Below are 19,006 nucleotides of genomic sequence, written 5' to 3'. Positions count from 1 at the left end.
ATAGATATAAATACCAACAAGAAGTATGTTTTTCCCAATGTTTCCCATGGAAGGATTGGTAGAAGTATAGGTAAGATATAAATACCAACAAGAAGTATGTCTTTCCCAATGTTTCCCATGGAAGGATTGGTAGAAGTATAGTTAAGATATAAATACCAACAAGAAGTATGTCTTTCCCAGTGTTTCCTGTGGATTGGTATTAGTGTAATAGTGCCAGAGCAAAGTTGTCAACATATCAAAATAAGCCATACTCACGAGTTACTCTACTATTATTTATTTAGACACTACACTCTCCCCAGAAAGGTCGGCAGTAAGTACTAAAGTTACATAACAAGAACAAATTAGGGGAACAAACAAACAAACAAACAAACAAACAATCAAACAAACAAAAAGATGAAATAAAAGGATTGTCGCTCTCTCTATTTAATGATTTGATGTTGTTGCCTTGTAGAAAAGTTGCCTTTATTATGCTTTTTTAAATATAATATGCCTTACGTCTTTTTCGTTGACTATCAAAATAAATTTAGTTTTTCCCGTCTTGATCCATAAAGCCAGGGATCATGGATTTTGAAGCCTGTTCATGCAATTGTTGTCTTGTCGTTGTCGCTGTTTTTAAATGGAACAAGATATAATGAAGCGTGTCTACCTGATTCAGTCTTTAACCAAAAGGCGCCTAATCTACGTAACTGTTCAGTGAATTCAGTAATTCATTGTTTTCTACTGTTTCTAGTTTGGTGGGGCTTTTTCCCACTTTATATGTTTATTTGAAATGTCTGAAGATATTATTTTACTAGTATTGAGTAATTTGTATTGTTATTGTTGTTAGTTATTTCTGTTTTCCTGTTTATAATGAACTGTTCTGTATTTATCTGTCTTATGTGTGCACCTGTAAAAGTTGTATTAGTTTTTTAGAAAGTGAGCTTGTTTGGTTGTTTTTTGTTTAATATATATACATATATATATCTAGTGGAATTCTGTCGAGATCCCCATGGATACCAATTAGTAATAATAGATATTATAGCAAGGGGGGATTTAGAGGGATTCGACGAATCCACTTTTTGACCAATCATTTTTTTTTTAGTTTTAAGGTTCATTTCAATATTATAATTATTATTTTCGAATTTCTATAGCCATAGAAATAGTCAACGGAATAAATGTTAAGTTTCGAGCAAGACAGTGTTTTCCGTATGCAAGGGAAATGACTTATAAATCTACAACCAAGTAATCACTCGAAACGAAAACCAAACATCAGTAGTACAATCATCACACAAATAATTAATCACACAGGTATTCAACGTTTCATATGGGAAGGAAGCCGAATATACAGATTTACCTCACTAAGGATTCTGAAGATTTCTGTGAATATTCGTGAAAAAATTGACGAAGTGAATAATGAAGCGTTTTAAGCTTTGATTAATATTAACACAATATTTTATTGGGCAATCTATATCTGACCTGATGTAGCATTGTTAAATTGGAGAATCTTCGGATTCTGACCTTGAATAAATTGTGGTTATAAATACGAGAAATAGTTAGACTAAATTTGAATAATGTAAGTTATTTGGTTTATTCCGGTCTGTTAATTCAAAGGTGCTGCTCGAGTTTCATACAAACTATAGTTGTCCGAGACACGGTTACTAAAAAACCGTGTCCTCGTACAAACTACGTTATTCTTTCTCCCCCGCATCAGCGCCACCAACGTCAGGTGATTGTCAAATGATGGTAGTACAAACTGAAATAAAATACGGTCAAGCTACGGTTTGTATCGTCGCCCAAGTGTCTAAACTCGCGGAGTACTTTGTTTTTACTTCGATGTTGACGTGCGTTGTCGCACGTACGTCCGTTTTCATCATACTAACGAGGGGTCACACCGAAATGTTTCGTGAGTTATCTGCAGATAATCAACGTCTGGTTACCCGACTGGTTCAGTTTTATTTATCTATTCAATATCCCATACTGAGATTTTCGTGTCCTAAGTAACGCCTGCAGAGTTGTAGGTCGGTGTATTTATTACCCTGTGACGACGAGCGTATAGAAACAAAAAACGTCCTATCATTGTTTGGTACGTTGATTTATCTGATTAATTGAGTCCCCAGACAACGCCGTATTCACGGGTCGTTGGCTTTCCTCTGGTCTGTCTAGACTCAGTCATGGATACAGTCCCGTAGTTTGTCAGCCGTAGTATTACGTCTCAAAATACAAGTTATTGTCTCACAAACTTAATCCAGTGTACGGATGCGAACTCGCTTCCGTCTCATGTCAGGATACGATAAGTTCTTTTATCGCTTCGACGCGCATTCCAACGCCTATGATCAGACGGAGATGCACAATTGTTTTTCCGCTGGAGTGAAGGTTCTAGTACGGAATAAATGTATTCATAGTCTTTCTATCTATGATAGAGGGCTATGCTATGATCAAGGTTAACTCGGTCTGAATATTTTGAGATCCAGAGTTTGCATCTATTCAGAGCAGTTCCTCTGTAAAAAAAAAAAAAAAAAAAAAGTATACCAGATTGTGTTGTTGTTTTTTTCTATCAAGCATTGTAAATACAATGTAGTAAGAATAGGGATGTGTAGGGATATGAAATCCATGCTTCATGGTTATTTATTTCTTGTCGAATAAGATAACTTTTCAGCGTAGACCATTTGTAACAAGACACACTTTTACAGTAGATCCAGATTAACCTCCGGATCGAACCCAATCCATTTCCTCAAGCCTTTCGTATCTACGCCCGAGATTATAGAATTTAAGTTTACAAATAATTGAATTTATTAAATTTCCCAATGACCACACTTCTTTCTATCGAAAAGATCAGCTTATTGCCGACGTCACGCACGGAAGTAGTCATAAAGGTGTTTTTATGAACACGTAAGTTGGTGAATCAAACAAAACGTGACGTCACAACAAGGCGTGATATTCCGACGACGTTCTCGATTGCATGGAACACGTCACAGCGTATACAATCCATTGTATATTGTGATTCCAACTCAAGTAAAAATTATATCACCCTGTTTATGTCGTATTGTGTGTGCATCAGCAATTCCCTTTGTCAACTGCCAATCTAAATATGTAAATTAACACCCGAGTTTGTATGTCATTGACTCAATCGTCAATTCCTTCCTTCAATGACGGTGGCATGTTGTTTCAAAATTTCCGCAACATTACGGAGAATTGTACTTCTTTGAGATACAACCACTGAGGTCGTTTGTATGAAACTCTGAGTATGAACACACTTGCACTTGACTTTGATATATTGATTCATGACACAAAGAAATAATAGGCGCATGAATTCCGAAAATAATGGTACATTTATAGTTATATTTTAATAACAGGGTCAATCAAATGTCATGGTGGAAATATGTAAGTGTCGTTATAATTTAATGAATAGAAAAAACAAACATTTATTTCATTTTCTCCTGTTGGTCATTCTCGCTTAATGGTACCCAATCCATTATTTTGGATTGCCCGTATACATAATCCACAGTTTCAAGAATTGAGAAAATAATGTTGCCATATGCCTGCATCGGTGTGGCAACTTCGACCACATGATTACACATACTAGTATATTGTATCTCATCGACTTTATCATCCTATATATATATATATAGGATGATAAAGTCGATGAGATGGTTATGCAAACTAGCGTAAGTTATGGAATGTGGGGACATAAACAGTATCGAGCCGTAGAAATAGTTTGGTGAGCGTTGAGTGTAAACATGAGTCAGAAAATAGGTTAAACACGTGAATTTAATTACATGTACACAATAACAAATACGAAAACAATGGCGAAGATTTAATATAAATAAATAACAAGACCAATAAATATAAAAAAAATACTTATTTATCACTATGCCGACGCTGTCCTTTGAGAAAGCAGCATTTTATGCGTCGGTTCATTCGATAAACAAATTATTTACTATGAGCTTCTGTGGGCAGAAATGAATCCCAAATTTCAAACTTTGTCAATCCCAAATACCAGTAATCAAAGCAAATAGTCATACATGGAAAAGAAACCAAGTAAGTAGGGGGGAAGTGACTCCCCGGTCGAGGTGTACTCGGACGATCACATTACTAGGTCATGCATTAAACGTCATTTGGATATCATAACTGTCATTGGCAAAGCTGTCTTAGGATACGCAACAGCGAAGCGGTGACACAGTCGGGTACTCATGCAAATCCAATTTAATTTCCTAATACACTATATATCTTCTTTTTAAGGTTGATATCGTAGTGGACATCACCCACACTCGCACGGTTTCGTATTCGTTCATTCATCTCTCCATATGAAAGCAGGAAACATTATACATTGAAAATCTAAGAGGAGTATCAGATTGTATCAGTTAACTTTATTGAGGAGGGGGGCAAGGGTTATTTCGTTCAACGTAATTACAATATTTTTTTGTTCGTACAACGTAAACTGAAAAAATAAATTTCGTAATTCTGTAGTCACAGGCTAGACGTACAACGTAATCAATCAAATATTTTTTTTCGCACACTGTAAAAATGTGTCATTTTTCTCGGTACGTACAAGAATTTACATCCAAATAAAAAAAGTCGTGAAGAATAATCCAGGGATATTACATTTTCGAAACTGTAAAACGACTAGATGACACAATTCACTGTAAAATTCAATTTTCACTGTAAAAACGTCTTTTTATTTTATTTTCCGTAAAACTATACCAGCTACCCCCATGCCCCTCTTTATTGTGTCCTCATTCCGGCACAATAACAAGACAAACTTATACTTTTCAACAACAACAAAATGCATCTGTCGTCATGGTGACCTTGTTTTGACAGTACGTGTTGTATCTACGCGTAGTAGACTTGGTGTTCCATATTGCACTGCGATCAGCACCAGTTCCGCATTCTTAAAACGCTTTTACCCATATATGGCACTATTAATTTCCGATCATGAAATCTTAACCTCTACAGCTGTCTGCATAAAAACCTAGAAACTTTTAATGAATGCAGAACTCTCTGAATAATCCAGAACTGATATTAATAATGTTAATTGTTCATTATATACGTATGAGTGACATTCTAAAAAAAAAACAGTATTTTTTTGTTTTGTTTTTCCAGTTGTCAAAACGATATACTAGTAAAATGGATAGGAATTTCTGTCCAATTATAGTTTTCAATATACACATTTTTTTCTATCCTTTTCAACCTTTCTTGAACGGTAACTTATTCGACACCTGGCAAAAATCACATGATCACGTAGACCAATCGGCACGTCACTGAAATTCCAATCGGTAGGTGTGTTTTATTTACTCGATGACACAGAGTCTCTGATTGGGTAGTGCGTTTACCGTTTGCGCATGTGTTTGAAATGATTCTACGTTTTGTATTGCGCTTGAATATAGAATACGTTTCTATTATTCAACAAAAATAATGTTTTACTGCAAATTTTAATAATAATTTGCTGTGAAATGCGTACAAATTGGTACTTTCATTACCTCGGGTCAATTCTGGATACGTAAAATTAACCAATCAGAAATCTTCATTTAAGAACACTTGCGACACTTGGTCCAGTAATTTATCGTCACAAAAAAGTAGTGAATAATTTGTAGTTACGCGATTAGAAAAAAATAAACAGAAAATATATTAAATTTTGGGATATATGTTCTAATTTTACAAGACTAATCAACTTTTATACATTTGTTACATTTACATTCGAACTACTATTGACATTGTACGCAAGCTTCAATCGATAGCTGTCGAATTGGTATCTACACGAATACATGTTGTGTTGCTGTGTTTTGGGACTATGAGACAGCGAGCATGGCGGGTCAAAATGGCTACACACAAAGTAATAGCCTCATTCAGATGTGGCTCACAGTTTTATTAAGCCTTTTACAAGTTATTCCAACATACAGAAACTTAGCCGAAGCCCATGGCTCAGGTATAGTATAAATATTATGGTAAAAATGTCTGATCTGTACCCGCAGATCGTCGGCCAAAATGTTCGGTTGCTGTGACTGAATGTCGCGACAACTGAGTGTATTACGATATGCAAATGTACGTAAACACTGGGTATAATCATTATTGAAATCGCATGATTAATTGAAGTTCTTGTTTTAAAATATGAAATATGTGACGTATATGTTCGTCGAAAATGTGATTGTTCACCCTGTTATATTTTTGTAATATTTTGTGATATGTAAACCGTCTCTTTTCCAGCTTTTGTACAGACGACGGCGTCGATGAAAGGGCTTCGAGAGATCCGACTGGACGGAGCAATTCAGGTGTGCAACAATTTTTTTTTATAATGCTCGACTTGCATTATGGAGCATTCCATTCTGTATCTGTTTTCTTCTGTATGTCAAATATTGTCGTCTTACAGAATATCCTTTATAATGTTTAAAATTTGCACAGTAAGAGTGCGTCACAAAATTATGGAAAACGAGCAATATACAAGACGTGTACGGTGTACTATACGGGTACATGCAATATTTTGTGATTGATGTGACTACCCGTTACCAAACTAAATCTGAACATCGTTCACGTTAATAACAATGATATTGAATAACTCGGTCTGCCCAAACGGAACGTTTCCACGTGTAAATCGGCCAATACAATTTTTGACAACATTGTTTACATATTCAATGATATTGTCATGTTTTAATTGTTATTGTTTTTTATTTCTCGTCCTTAGTCACAGGATGGAATGGGTCTCCCGACCGGGCAAGGTCTACAGAATGACAAAAGGTAGGAGTGTGCGACACACAATGTTTTTTTAATTATTTGATACATTTAGTAAATTACCTATTGTGATGAGAATACACAGTAACATGATGGAGGTGTTATTCAATAGGTATGGTAATCAGTGTGAAAGAATACAGCTTTTGTTGCCTTAGTTTTTATTTATACACTTTTATCGGTGTTGCCATAGTTCTTCGCTTGTTATTTAACTGTTGTAAAGTCGTAGGTATATTTGGGCGTAACATAAAATATACATTATGGTTTATTGTAAAGTGTTTGCGTAAATGCAAATGACTAAGTTCGTTGTAAGGATATGCATGCAAATAGTTGACCTTACATGAAAGCAAGAGATTGATTTCTTTCACAAAAGCTTTTGAATGGTTATGTGCACCTTTTAAAGAAATTTGGCCAACGACCAAAACATCATTCATCAAAATAAATCTTACTCATCTCATGAAGACTGCACTGTTGCGCCAGGCAGCATATTGGGAATTTGTGGCTCAACCTTAATTGGTGCATTCTGGTATGACACATGACGATAATCTTGCCTATCGCGTGTGACCCATATGTAGATAGGAACATTAACTGAAATTAATTATTAATTCTAATGCTAAACTGTGATATAGGAAGGTTAGGCTATACTTTCTTGCATGATGTCCAGAGAATTGCTTGTCCTGACAAATAAAGTATCTGTCTGTAGTTTGTTGGATTTCTGGATAAGTATGTGGTACCCATACTAAGTATTCACTGCCTTTTGTCTCTAGCTATGAATGATACAGAGGTCAGTCTTGAGGTCACTTCAAGTTATCTGTATCAGGTGATTGTTGACATCCACTTATTTTATTTTGAATGTTCTTCATTAATTGGAGTTGTAATTGACATTCAAGTATATTAGCTTGTTACATATGTATGCTATTAACAGCCAACCCTGCCAGTATATTTCTACCAACTCATTTGATTGGCTTGAGATTTCCTTTTTAAACTGGCATAGTTGAAGCTATTTTTAAATGCCAGGTTACATGGACTTGTATTCAAGCACTTGTGGAACTCCTCTGTAATATAAAATTCACATGCATCAATTGCCTTGATGCCCAATGAGTTGGCCTCAGTGCCCTTGGAAAATACAGATTTGCTATATGTATGCTTGACATTGTACATAATAACAGGACAAAAACTAAGGTCATATAAGGTTGCAGTACCGACTAAACATAGCCAGGACTCAACAAACACGCTATTTTGCTATATATATTTAATAATAGTCAAAATTGATGAAGTAAGGGTATCTCAATGCAATATTCCCCTCTCAAACATTATTTGATTGATTTATTTATTTTTATTTATTTATTCGGTTGACCAACAGGAATAAATTTCCCAATTACAGGTTCCGCAACAAACAACCTAATAAGACTATAAAAATAATTCATCAATGCAGATTTAAATTTCCTGAAACTGCTAAATATATCTATTTTAAAATCCTGTTTTGATACCTCAATCAACGCTCGTGGAGGAAAAGAATGCATTTTGACATTCAGCTATAAAAAAATTTCAAAATCAAATCGTTTGATTTTTGTGGCAGATGTTTAGTTTGCGTCATTCACACAATATGCAATATCTCACAGTAAATGGGAAAATCACCTCTTCCTTTACACTCAGACATTTTTTTTATCAATTTTGGCCTTGAAAATTGGTGTCCTCTCAACTTTGAAATTCAAGCCTTGATGTTGCAGACCTATTGACAGGTGTGGATCAATTCAGCCTTTTAAAATATTTCTATTTATTTGTGCTTTCGTTTCACCATACACCAGACCTGCACACTGCATGATACAGTAGATTAGGTCAGATAACTAAAACTGTGATGTCATTGGGCATTATAGAATTATGTGTTTGCTCAATTTCAAGGAAATACTGAATATAACTAGAAGTGAAAGTCAATAATGTTGAATACTATTGTCGCCTCCTGGTATGGATAACTAGATTGGCACAAAGGAAACTCGGGTTTACTTATCGTATGCCACTAACTTGCACAGACCTGAAAGTCTATTAGTGTTTTAGATTTCTCCTACTATGTAGAGCATAGTACAGTGAAGAAATTCATGTCCAACTCAAAGATGTCCTATTTGACTCTTTAATTTTCGATCAAGGCCTGTATCAAGCATGGTGTGGACAGTATTTTGTTCTGACAAGTCTCAACTAAAATTTATGGGAAAAAAACAACCATACTTATTGTGCATTGGAAAGATGGTCTGTAAAAATGGGTTAATATATTACCATGTAGCCCTGTGTAATATGTAGAAAAAGGAAGTCTTCTATTAATAATATCAACATTTATTATCTTAAGTAAATATGAAAATGTCAAGTTATATCCTGTAAATTGCTGTACGTGTATGCGACTTGTTTAATGTGCATCAGGTAAAATGTAAATTCAACTAACGTATTTAAAAAGGGTTGTGTAAGTGAAAGACTTTGTAGTTCCGCATTTACATTTTCAAGGTCAGTTAAAGTTGGTGTTTGAGTTTTTTTAAAAATTTCAAGGTGAACATTACCTGATGATATACAGGTGCAGTTTTATTATTAAATACTAATAGATCGATATTACAACTACAGTCCCTTCTTCCCTTGCCGTCCTTGTAACAGACAAGTGTGTACTGTTTTGACGGCGTGATCTCATTTGCTAACATTTGGCACACGTTGTTATAACGGCAGATTAACCCAGTAAAAGTGGTGACTAATAAACTCCATCCTGTCCTTCAATCTATAGATTAAATAATAGTTTATTGGATTATGTTGAAGCTTTGTTAAATAATGGTCACTTCAATGCAGTGTTACTGTGTATTGTTTTGGAGATATCCTCACACCGAGGTCATGACCTTCTCTGATGTTTTCTGTCCATTTAAAAGGTAATTGTTCAGGAAGGGAACCCTAACTTTTTACACTCATCAACTGATGCCCTATATTGTACTTGAATATTTTAGTTTCCTGTTCCTCCAATTTCTGGTTTGTTTAATTATTGAGGTCAAAGGTTACTGTGCAATGGCCGTTTATTTAGGTGTATAAAGGTGAATAAACTATCAATAATCGTCTGCATGGTCGACGTAAATAAATATGAGGAGACATGGAGAAGTTATTTTTTAGATTGTGTTTCACATTTCAATAATACCGATGACGTTGCTTGTAATACATCTGTTTATTGCTGGCAATTTTACTATGTGGCGTCATGTTGAGCTGTGTGTGCACAGGTAGCATGACTCTTCTGGTGAATACGGGATACAGTGTTATCAATTCATGCTATGATTTAAGGGATCTGTATCTGGGTCACGTATATGGTATCCATAGTTTACTAGAATAGTAACCATCATCACGAGCAGCAGCTGTGGGTGTTTTCCTGAATCTGTTATTTGTTAAAGGAGGTCAACAGTCATGCCAACTGTCATACTCCCATGGTTATCATCATATTTGCCAAATGTCAGTAAAGTATATATAATAATGGCGGGCAGATATTTATTTTGATGTCATGAATGCGCATTTATTAAAGATAACTATGACAGATTCAATTAAAATAGTTTTTATCTGTATGTGACTATGATTATAATAAACAGCTAAGAGTTTGTTTACTTCCTACATAAATATATTGATAGTCTTGTGTTTCTTGATGTAATGCCTTGTTGGTAGCTATAATGCCACTGATGATTGATTATACACTGCTCCATTGTGTCGAGCTCTCCAGAGGGTTCGCTGTAACAATTAAATTGACATGGTCATCCTCTTTGCATAAATGTCTAATTATTATTTCAAGAGGTATAGTGAATGAATTTTGTTTCAAATGTCAGTTTTGTGCATCGTCATGCGACATCGCATATGTTTAATCAGGCCGGAATTAGCAAATAGATAGAAATAGATTGTATTATCCGAGATGTGGATTTTGTGGTGCGTGCTTATATTTGTGTGGTGTATTTTTTATCATGGCTAGTTGTGAGTGAAATCCTGTGTATGGATTAAATAGTTATGTTCACAGCAGTATTGCTTGCTTGCTTGCTTGTAATGTTTGCTTAGGAAGTGATAATATAAAAATATGTATCATATATATTTTTGGGGGAATTTATTTATTTCTGAAAGGGTGGAAAATATATAATTTTTTTTAAATAATGTCAATGTGACCTCAGTGACCCCTTACTGTTTTACAAAATTAACAATTTACAGTACATGTAACTTCAGAATCTGGGAAATTAAATCATACATCAAATTGGTGTTCTCGGCAGAAATAAACTGAAACAATATAACAGTGGTTTCCAATCATTTGAAAATACACATAATTTCATGTATGTAAATATTGTCACTGACTGATAGCAGTGAGGGGTATAATACCTGTATATTAACCACATATATATACGTATTATATTCATGACAAAAAGATGTGATAAAAATAGCAGGGAAAGTGTCATAATGGTACTTGTAATATAGCAATAACAATAAAATAATGTTTAATATGCTTGAAATATTGATGTTACTGTTATGCAAATTACCATACACAATTGACCTAGTTATTTTAAAATGTACATGAATGACTGGCATCGTAATCTTCTTTATTAGAAGCTGAATCTATGCGTTTGTTTACATCACATGTTTGCATATAATATCTCTCTTCAGTGTGTTTCCCTTAATAGATGGTTGTTTACTGTAATTTCTCTGCTTTATCAAGAATTGTCTAATATTTCTGTGCATGTGACTCATTTTATAGATGAAATTTCCTATGCATTTCTGTCGCCTCGTGTATTCATTTTATTTGTAGAGGGAGGAAGGGAATGCAATGTAATAATGGAATACCTGATGAAGTACGGTATAACATGCTATTGTGCTTCTCTTGTGCTAAAAATAGCCATATGAGCAAGGTTCACGTATTGAACATGTTTACAGCTATTACACTAATTACATATGAAAACACTTGTTTCACTATTATTTTTTTGAGCATATGCAAAGTTGCTATATTAAAATATAGTATTTGTCATATTTAGTGTTGACAGTCACTTTCGAAAATTCTCAAAGTTTCCTCTGTTTATTTAGCTGTAGCTGATTTTGATATGATAGCTGCGGTCTCTGAGTTTCATGTGCAAAATTTGTGCAACAGTGTAATACAGCCTTTAATTTGTTTCAACCATGCCTCCATATCATTTATCTGCCGAAATTTATAAATATATACGTATGTAGTATTCTCATTGCAGATGGCAGGGTATTCTAGTTCTCTGGGATAATTCATATTACAATACTGTATTTTCTCTATTAGGAATGTGTATCTGATAAAAAAAAGTGCATATAAACCAAGGAATACATTTATACCAGTCTTGACTACTGTGGGGCTTATTAATATCTCACTTATTTTGACCACATAGACAAAACAGTTTTTTTCCATCAGTGCATGCTCTACCATTATGTAACAGTATATGATCAAGTTAGGTGATTACCATCATTCAATGCTTTGTGTTTTTTTATTCACTGTCAGTACCAGTCAGGGATTGAAATAGAATTTTTTCCCTGCATGCACAGTGTGCATGTTGAATTTGAAATTTACCTGCACAAACTTGTTGTGAAATGCACCACTTTTAAAGTTTAAATAACATTTACGGTTTATCGATTGATGATTGATTTTTTAGTTGTCTTACAATGTTGGTTGAACTTAATTTAGGAATATAATGAGAAAATGTGTTAATTTCTACATGCACAGCGTGCACATTATATTTTGAGTTTACTTGCACTAGCTAATAATCTATGTGCATAGTGCAGTGTGCACCAGAGTATTTCGACCCCTGCCAGTGCATTGATATCTGCAAAGCCCAATGTACTATAAACTGTACAAGTTTTTTGAGAATTTTGTGGTCATTTTGTAGCAGTTTTGGGACTGTGCAGGGTCTAAATTAACATCTGTCTATGACTGAAAACATAAAGTTTTACTAACTGATCAAATGGGGTAGTCAAAAGTTGCTAATATCCAGAAAATTGCTTTTAGAATTTTCAAGAATGAGCCAATAATTAAAATTGTATTCTAAATAATATGTCCTAATTTATCTGGCTACGGACAGGTACACTATCAAATGGAACAGGTACGTTTATTCACAAGCCTGTCCAATGAACTTTAATTTTAACCCCTCCAGTGATCATCATGACATGTTAGACACTGCTTCCACCAAATTCTGTAAAACAGTGTATTGACAAGCACCATGTGCTTGATCTTCTTTTGGTCTTGAAGTCACTGAAATTTATTCCTTTGTCTGTATATGTCTGCATATTATCAATTCACAACAACTTGTAGCATCACAAATAGGACAGCATACAAAAATACATTTCTAATACCTGTGGCTGGTGTATATATCTGCGGCAATTTACCTTGGTTGTAAAGGTTACTTGTTTCATTTTATTATCCCATCATAGTTATTACTCTTCAGATACCGTCCATGACCCATCCTGTCAACTTGCATGTATATTCAGCTGCTAAATTGTTTTTTTATATTTAATTTCAGCAAAACAACACATTTTTCATGAGTTTGTTCGAACTTAATTATTTTTCAATATGCTGGAAGGTGTCTAGAGTATTAAATGTAATTATACAGGTATACGTATTGAAATATAGATGGCAGTATCAAATTATCACCTTTGTCTTAATCAGCTATTAGATGTATTGGGTAAAAACTACTATCCATGGTTGTAATAATATTATTATGAAGTTGAAGTGAATTAACAACTGCTGAAATTGTCACAATAGATTCTCACTTCCTTTTGTTATTGTCGGTGACCTCACATGAAAACAACCTTCAGGACAAGAATTTCAAGGTCAGCTGTAGTAAACAAAAAAGGGTATGATTGTTATTAACCATTCAGGTGTAACTCAGCAAAGATTAAATTTCTGTAGCACTGAATATATAGCAGATAAATTTGAGGAGTTTTAGCAAGGAAAATAAGGCAAATTTTTATATATAAATTGGTGCAGAACTAAAAGTTACTTTCAAACCATTTTCTACATCGTACAAGAAGAGCATAAAATTGATGAATTAATTAAAAAAAAGGGATAATTAATTACTTTATATTAACATAAATGTGATCTTAATACAAATTACTCATTGTTTTATGAGATTTATATAGTTTTTCTCATGTCCACTAACACTAGTAAGTGACTTAGGGCTATTGTGGAAATTAGGTCACTCCATTGGCCTGCATTTGTGTGTCACCTTGAGAGGGATGAGTGTTTTGAAATTCAGGAAACAGAGAGATTTGTGCTGAGGCTATTATTCATGTTAGGACTTAGCGTAAGTAGCTGGATATATGTACATATACATGTGTAACTGTGCTGGCAATATAAATTAAAGTGCCCCAAACTCCCTTTTTTTTTGTTCATGGTGTCCTAAATTTGACATGTGTAAACAAAAATTAATAATAAAGAAGTATTAAATCATATTCAAGTAAAATTATAAAGATTCCTGAGTCATGGCCACATTTCTTGCTGCATTCGATTTTTTTCCAGCCTTCTGACTAGGCCAAGTTAATCAGTCAATGAAAAACGTCTTCACGTATTAGGACATTAAACACTTCTATATATAGTCATGATCAATTTGTTGCCATGAAATGGGAAAGACTACAATGATCGCAATGAGACAACAATATGACCTCAAACATTTCATTTTGAACCATGCTTTATTTGTTTCTTTTTTTTTGAATGATTCCAACGCTTATTTATGTATGAACAGATTGCAAACTAAAAATATTGTGCAATTCCAAGTATTGTCACAGCCAGTCTTAAACCGACAGTTGGCTTCCCAGATGACCATCTACCAAACTGTTGTATTCTGAGGATTCCTCCGTATAATGATAGACAAGAAATCAACTTTGAAAGTTTGCTGTTAGTGTAGCTCTGTACATACATATACCCTGTACTGTTTCAGACTAAATAATTACTTTAATGATGTCCTAACTTCCGAAATATTTTCAAAACTGTTAATTGGGTGTTTTGATAGACAGAACCCTTGTTTTACACAGACACAGTAGGTTCAGATTGTGTCTTGTAATTTGAACTAAATTGGTCTATGTAATTGATGATTCATTGATGACTGCTAACAAAATTAGTTACTCATAAACCAGGGCTTGAAATTCTGAGGGCACCCAGTTTTAATATTTGGTTATTTTTGAAGGCACCAAGATAGGTGTCAAATATATATTGTTTCCAACTTCATAATACTTTTTTCTTCTCCAATTCTGAAGAGTTCCCTGGTTTTGTATACTTATATTCTGACTCAAAACATTTAGTTAGTGATTAGATAAATTATTACTTTCAGTATGCATCATCTTATTCAGTATCTGTGCATCTCAATTAGTTCAGTCATTTAAAATATTGGTTCGTATTTGGTTTAATAGAAGTTCATTCCCAATATTGAATATGCATAGTAACCAAAAAAAACAAATTGGTGTAAAAAAGATTCCAATATTGTGAAAATCAAGTTCAAATAAATTCAAATGGAATTTTACGTAGTCAAGTCTGTGATGGATTATCCATTTATCAGATTGCAGCTGTGTTGAATTTGTCGTAATAATCTGAGTACATATTAGGAGTACACTTTCCATGGCATCAGCATAAACCAGCTCTATGGACATGTGATATCTGGTGATAAAAAGACAGAGAAATTAAAATTTCCTGGAACTACGATAAAAATTCTTATTCTAATGTATGTTAATTAGACATATCTATTTGAGGATGATCATCAGAATTATGACTCTTCTTCTCAAATTATTTTCATACCGGTAATTAGCTTTTGACTTGATGGTGTTTTTAAAGACTTGATGCATTGGTGTCCTTGGAAGTAATTCTCATATTATCGGTTATATTATTCTTATTTCTTAAATAACTTTATCAAATATAGCCTTGAAACTGTATGCCCTCTGAACTCTGAAGTTCAAGTTCATATTTTTAGTCAACATTTTATTGATAGTTAGTGATATTGTTAGTAATTGTTGTTTGGTCTGAAATTATTGTTTTACGCAATATTGTTTCAAATTAGTTAATACGATTCATTTCACACAAGTAAATGTTGTTATTTGGTCTGGAATTATTGTATTGCTGGATGAAAATAGTACCATAACATGATTTGTTTTTCTGTGTATATGCAAGAATCGGCAGTGTTTTTTCACAATAAATGTCAGCTGTGAGTGTTGTGTACCTTAGTCATGCAATGAATGGTTTTGTGCAAGAAATTCATACACATGTAGTTATTAATTAAACACATTGTGAATAATCTTATCTTATCTCGACTTTAGACACGTAACATGATGCATTTTTTTTTAGTTCCTGATTTTTTTCTTCTTTTGTTAATGATGAAGCCTTGAAATGCTGCAGTCTCCTGTTTCGATCTGCACTCTCACTTTCTACATTTGTTTTTCTGAATAGCCCTTTAGAGTGAATTGATTCTGTAGATGAAAAACATGCATTGATTTCAGTTCATATCCTGGACTAGATCGAGTGTATGCTTTCATGACAAAGTGAAGAAGTCATCAAAATGTGTTTAAGCCAATATGTGCATAACTTTTTCCTTTGATGAAAAAACAAGCATGAAATGTTACATGAGACTGACATGTAAGGCATATTTCTATTTTGTAGGGTCGTTTTCTGTCTCAATTTACTCATTGACTTCCGGAATTCATTAACATGGACTTTAATTATCTTGATCTGGACCATCTGTATGTTTCTGATTTGTGGATGATAACCCCATTTCACATCCATCTATAGTCTTTCCAAATATAGAATCTCCCTGCATTCCAATATATTGATTTGTCTTGTTAATGCACCTGAGATATTGATTTCCTGTCATATACGTATATGAACTATAATAGTGTAAGAGACCTTTTGTACTAAAACATCTTCCGCATGTATAGCATCCGATAATTATTGAGCCTTAGCTGACTTTATGAATCTTGAAGTATGTAAATTAGTTATTATGGGATAGCTGTGCATTCAGGTAGTGAGGGTGTCACTTTGTGTCGCTGTAATTTGTGCATATGCTCAATTAGTACCTAAGTATACATTGTGCATATTATGTACCATTTGTATGAAACTTTGTTACTGTAGAAGGGTTATTTGTTCACTGGGTTTTAATTTTGCTTATTTCGCTGACTGGAAAAATGCGCTAAATTAAAACCCATTGAATATGTAAAATTGAGCATACAACACATTATCTAAATGATAAAACCGTGAATTTAAAACCAATTGAATATGCCTGAATTGGCAAATCAGCGAAATTTAAACCCAGTGAAAATTAGTCATTTTACTGTATACTAATGCTCACTTTGTCCCTTGTGAATATGCTAGGTTTAGATCATAGTATCAGTTGTGCAATATAAGCTCACTTTATTTCTAATTAAAGAAATAATCGTTCACATTTTGCACTGCCGGATGGTATTATATGCAACACTGCCATAAACTAGTACACAGGTCAACAGTACAGACGATTGCTCTCAATAAATGCCCGTTCCTCCAGCAAAACAAAATATATCTTCATTCAAAAACAAAAATCCTTTGACTGAAGTACATACAAGATGCAACTTAAATTTTATGTTGTTAGGGTAATGGAACTTCAGCATCTCAAAGTCCCCAGGCTAGATGTTTTAGCAAAACTCTTGTATCAAATTTGTCTTGAGCTAGTAGGGGTGACATACAAGTCGAATTACGTGAATATATTAGGTTTGAAGACATGCCAAATAGACTGCAACAAATGTGAATTGTGTCACCTTCCTGATAACAATTTGTAAAAGTAGACCCTTTTTTTTTCTGTCAAAAGTTAGTTGATTTTTAAGAGGTGAGAAAATGTGATGAATTCAAGTGTAACCATCCTTTTGATCTCATTTTATGCACTATGCACTTCAAATGGTGACATAGATAAACACTTTGACTGTCAGTGCTGAATACTAGTGAACAATGAAAACATCTCAAACGTCAAAAAGCATAAACTCATCAAATCATCAGTCGCACTGCTTCTAATTAATACACGTTTATCACATAAAATGATGACAATAATAGATGTAGAATGTCATTAATTCAACCCAGTTGTATTACCATCATTCTACACATTGCCAGACTTCAAAAGGGGGCGTGGACCAACACATTGACTGGCTTCAAAATGGACATGTGAATACTGTTGAAGAATGAAAATACCATCACTTCTTTTCACAAACTGTCTGTACACATCAAATCTTTGGTCACATTTGATTATTATACGTTTGTCACAGATTGACAACAGTAGTAGTTATATAATACCATGAATTCAGTTTAAGTTGCCATAAATGTTGCAGTTCTGGATATGAATGACTTGTTTCATTAATAATTAATCAGAATTACAGGCCGCTATCCTAATGTTAAAACTGTGCCTATGAATTGAACATGTAAGCTCATTGTACATACTGTACAAGTGATACTTGAATCAAAACTGCGGATATACACAACTGACACGTTTGTGACATAACGTAGTATTGTATAAATGGTGCATACATGTTTAGTTCTATGAACAAACTTAGTCTGGAATAGTTGATCTTTGACCCATTCACTGGAAACCAGGAAAGTCATTAGTTAAATTGCATTTAGTTGCTAGGTCAGCTGAGTTTTAGGGGTTAGCATCTGCCTACTTTGCAAGCTTACTACATTTAGGACACTGAATAAGAAGGGAGCCTCATTCCTGTGTTCAGTCACTAGCCATCCTTAGCTCAGTGTTGTACTATTCCAGACTTGTACTGTAAAATACTTTATTTAAGCTGGAATTAATTTTCGCTGAAACAACATTTTTGGTGTTTTGTATGGAATTTATTTTCACTGATTTTTGACAAGTTGAATGTAAAATATAGGAAAAAAGATATATTCGCTGGATTTTATTCTCACTGAATCATTCCTTTAGCGAAAATAGTGAAAAAAATTCCAAGTGAAAATAAAGTATTCTACAGTAGAAGGAGCAACATACAAACATAATGTGAAATCCACCTGTATTACCGTAGTGTCATAAAAAATAAAAATACTGAATCAGGGAATGCAAATGAGAGCTTGTCAAAATTTCTGATGTACAAGTGAAATCATCCTGAATAGGCTCTCAGCGAGCAATGTTTTTTGGCAATTCACCAATTTTAACAATCCAAGCTGATGAAATTGAAAGTGTGACTCCGAAACATCATGTTTATATCGCTCACCTCATCATAATACACATCTCTGATTCTCGTAAATATGTAATAATTCTTGTGTTTTATCCCAATTGAGAGATTTTGCATAATAAATACAAGGTTGTAAATAATT

At 33.8% G+C, this 19,006-nt stretch overlaps 1 protein-coding gene across 3 annotated transcripts in view; it reads left to right on the top strand.

The window, feature by feature from the left end:
- The first annotated feature begins 5,751 nt into the window (after nt 1-5,751).
- LOC102808196 (transmembrane protein 131-like) overlaps nt 5,752-19,006 on the top strand; it is a 65,301-nt gene continuing 52,046 nt past the window's right edge. For all 3 annotated transcript variants that reach the window (XM_085497970.1, XM_085497971.1, XM_006822218.3), the window contains exons 1-3: nt 5,752-5,902; nt 6,181-6,245; nt 6,656-6,708. In XM_085497970.1, coding sequence (XP_085354096.1) covers nt 5,782-5,902; nt 6,181-6,245; nt 6,656-6,708 — 239 coding nt within the window. In that variant the 5' untranslated portion in view covers nt 5,752-5,781. The remainder of the gene's footprint in view (nt 5,903-6,180; nt 6,246-6,655; nt 6,709-19,006) is intronic.

This window comes from Saccoglossus kowalevskii, chromosome 4 (genome assembly GCF_978046115.1).
Source record: "Saccoglossus kowalevskii chromosome 4, keSacKowa6.1, whole genome shotgun sequence".
Classification (NCBI taxonomy): Eukaryota; Metazoa; Hemichordata; class Enteropneusta; family Harrimaniidae; genus Saccoglossus; species Saccoglossus kowalevskii.
The sequence above is the reverse complement of the archived record's forward strand: the minus strand, read 5'-3'. Positions and strand labels throughout refer to the sequence as shown.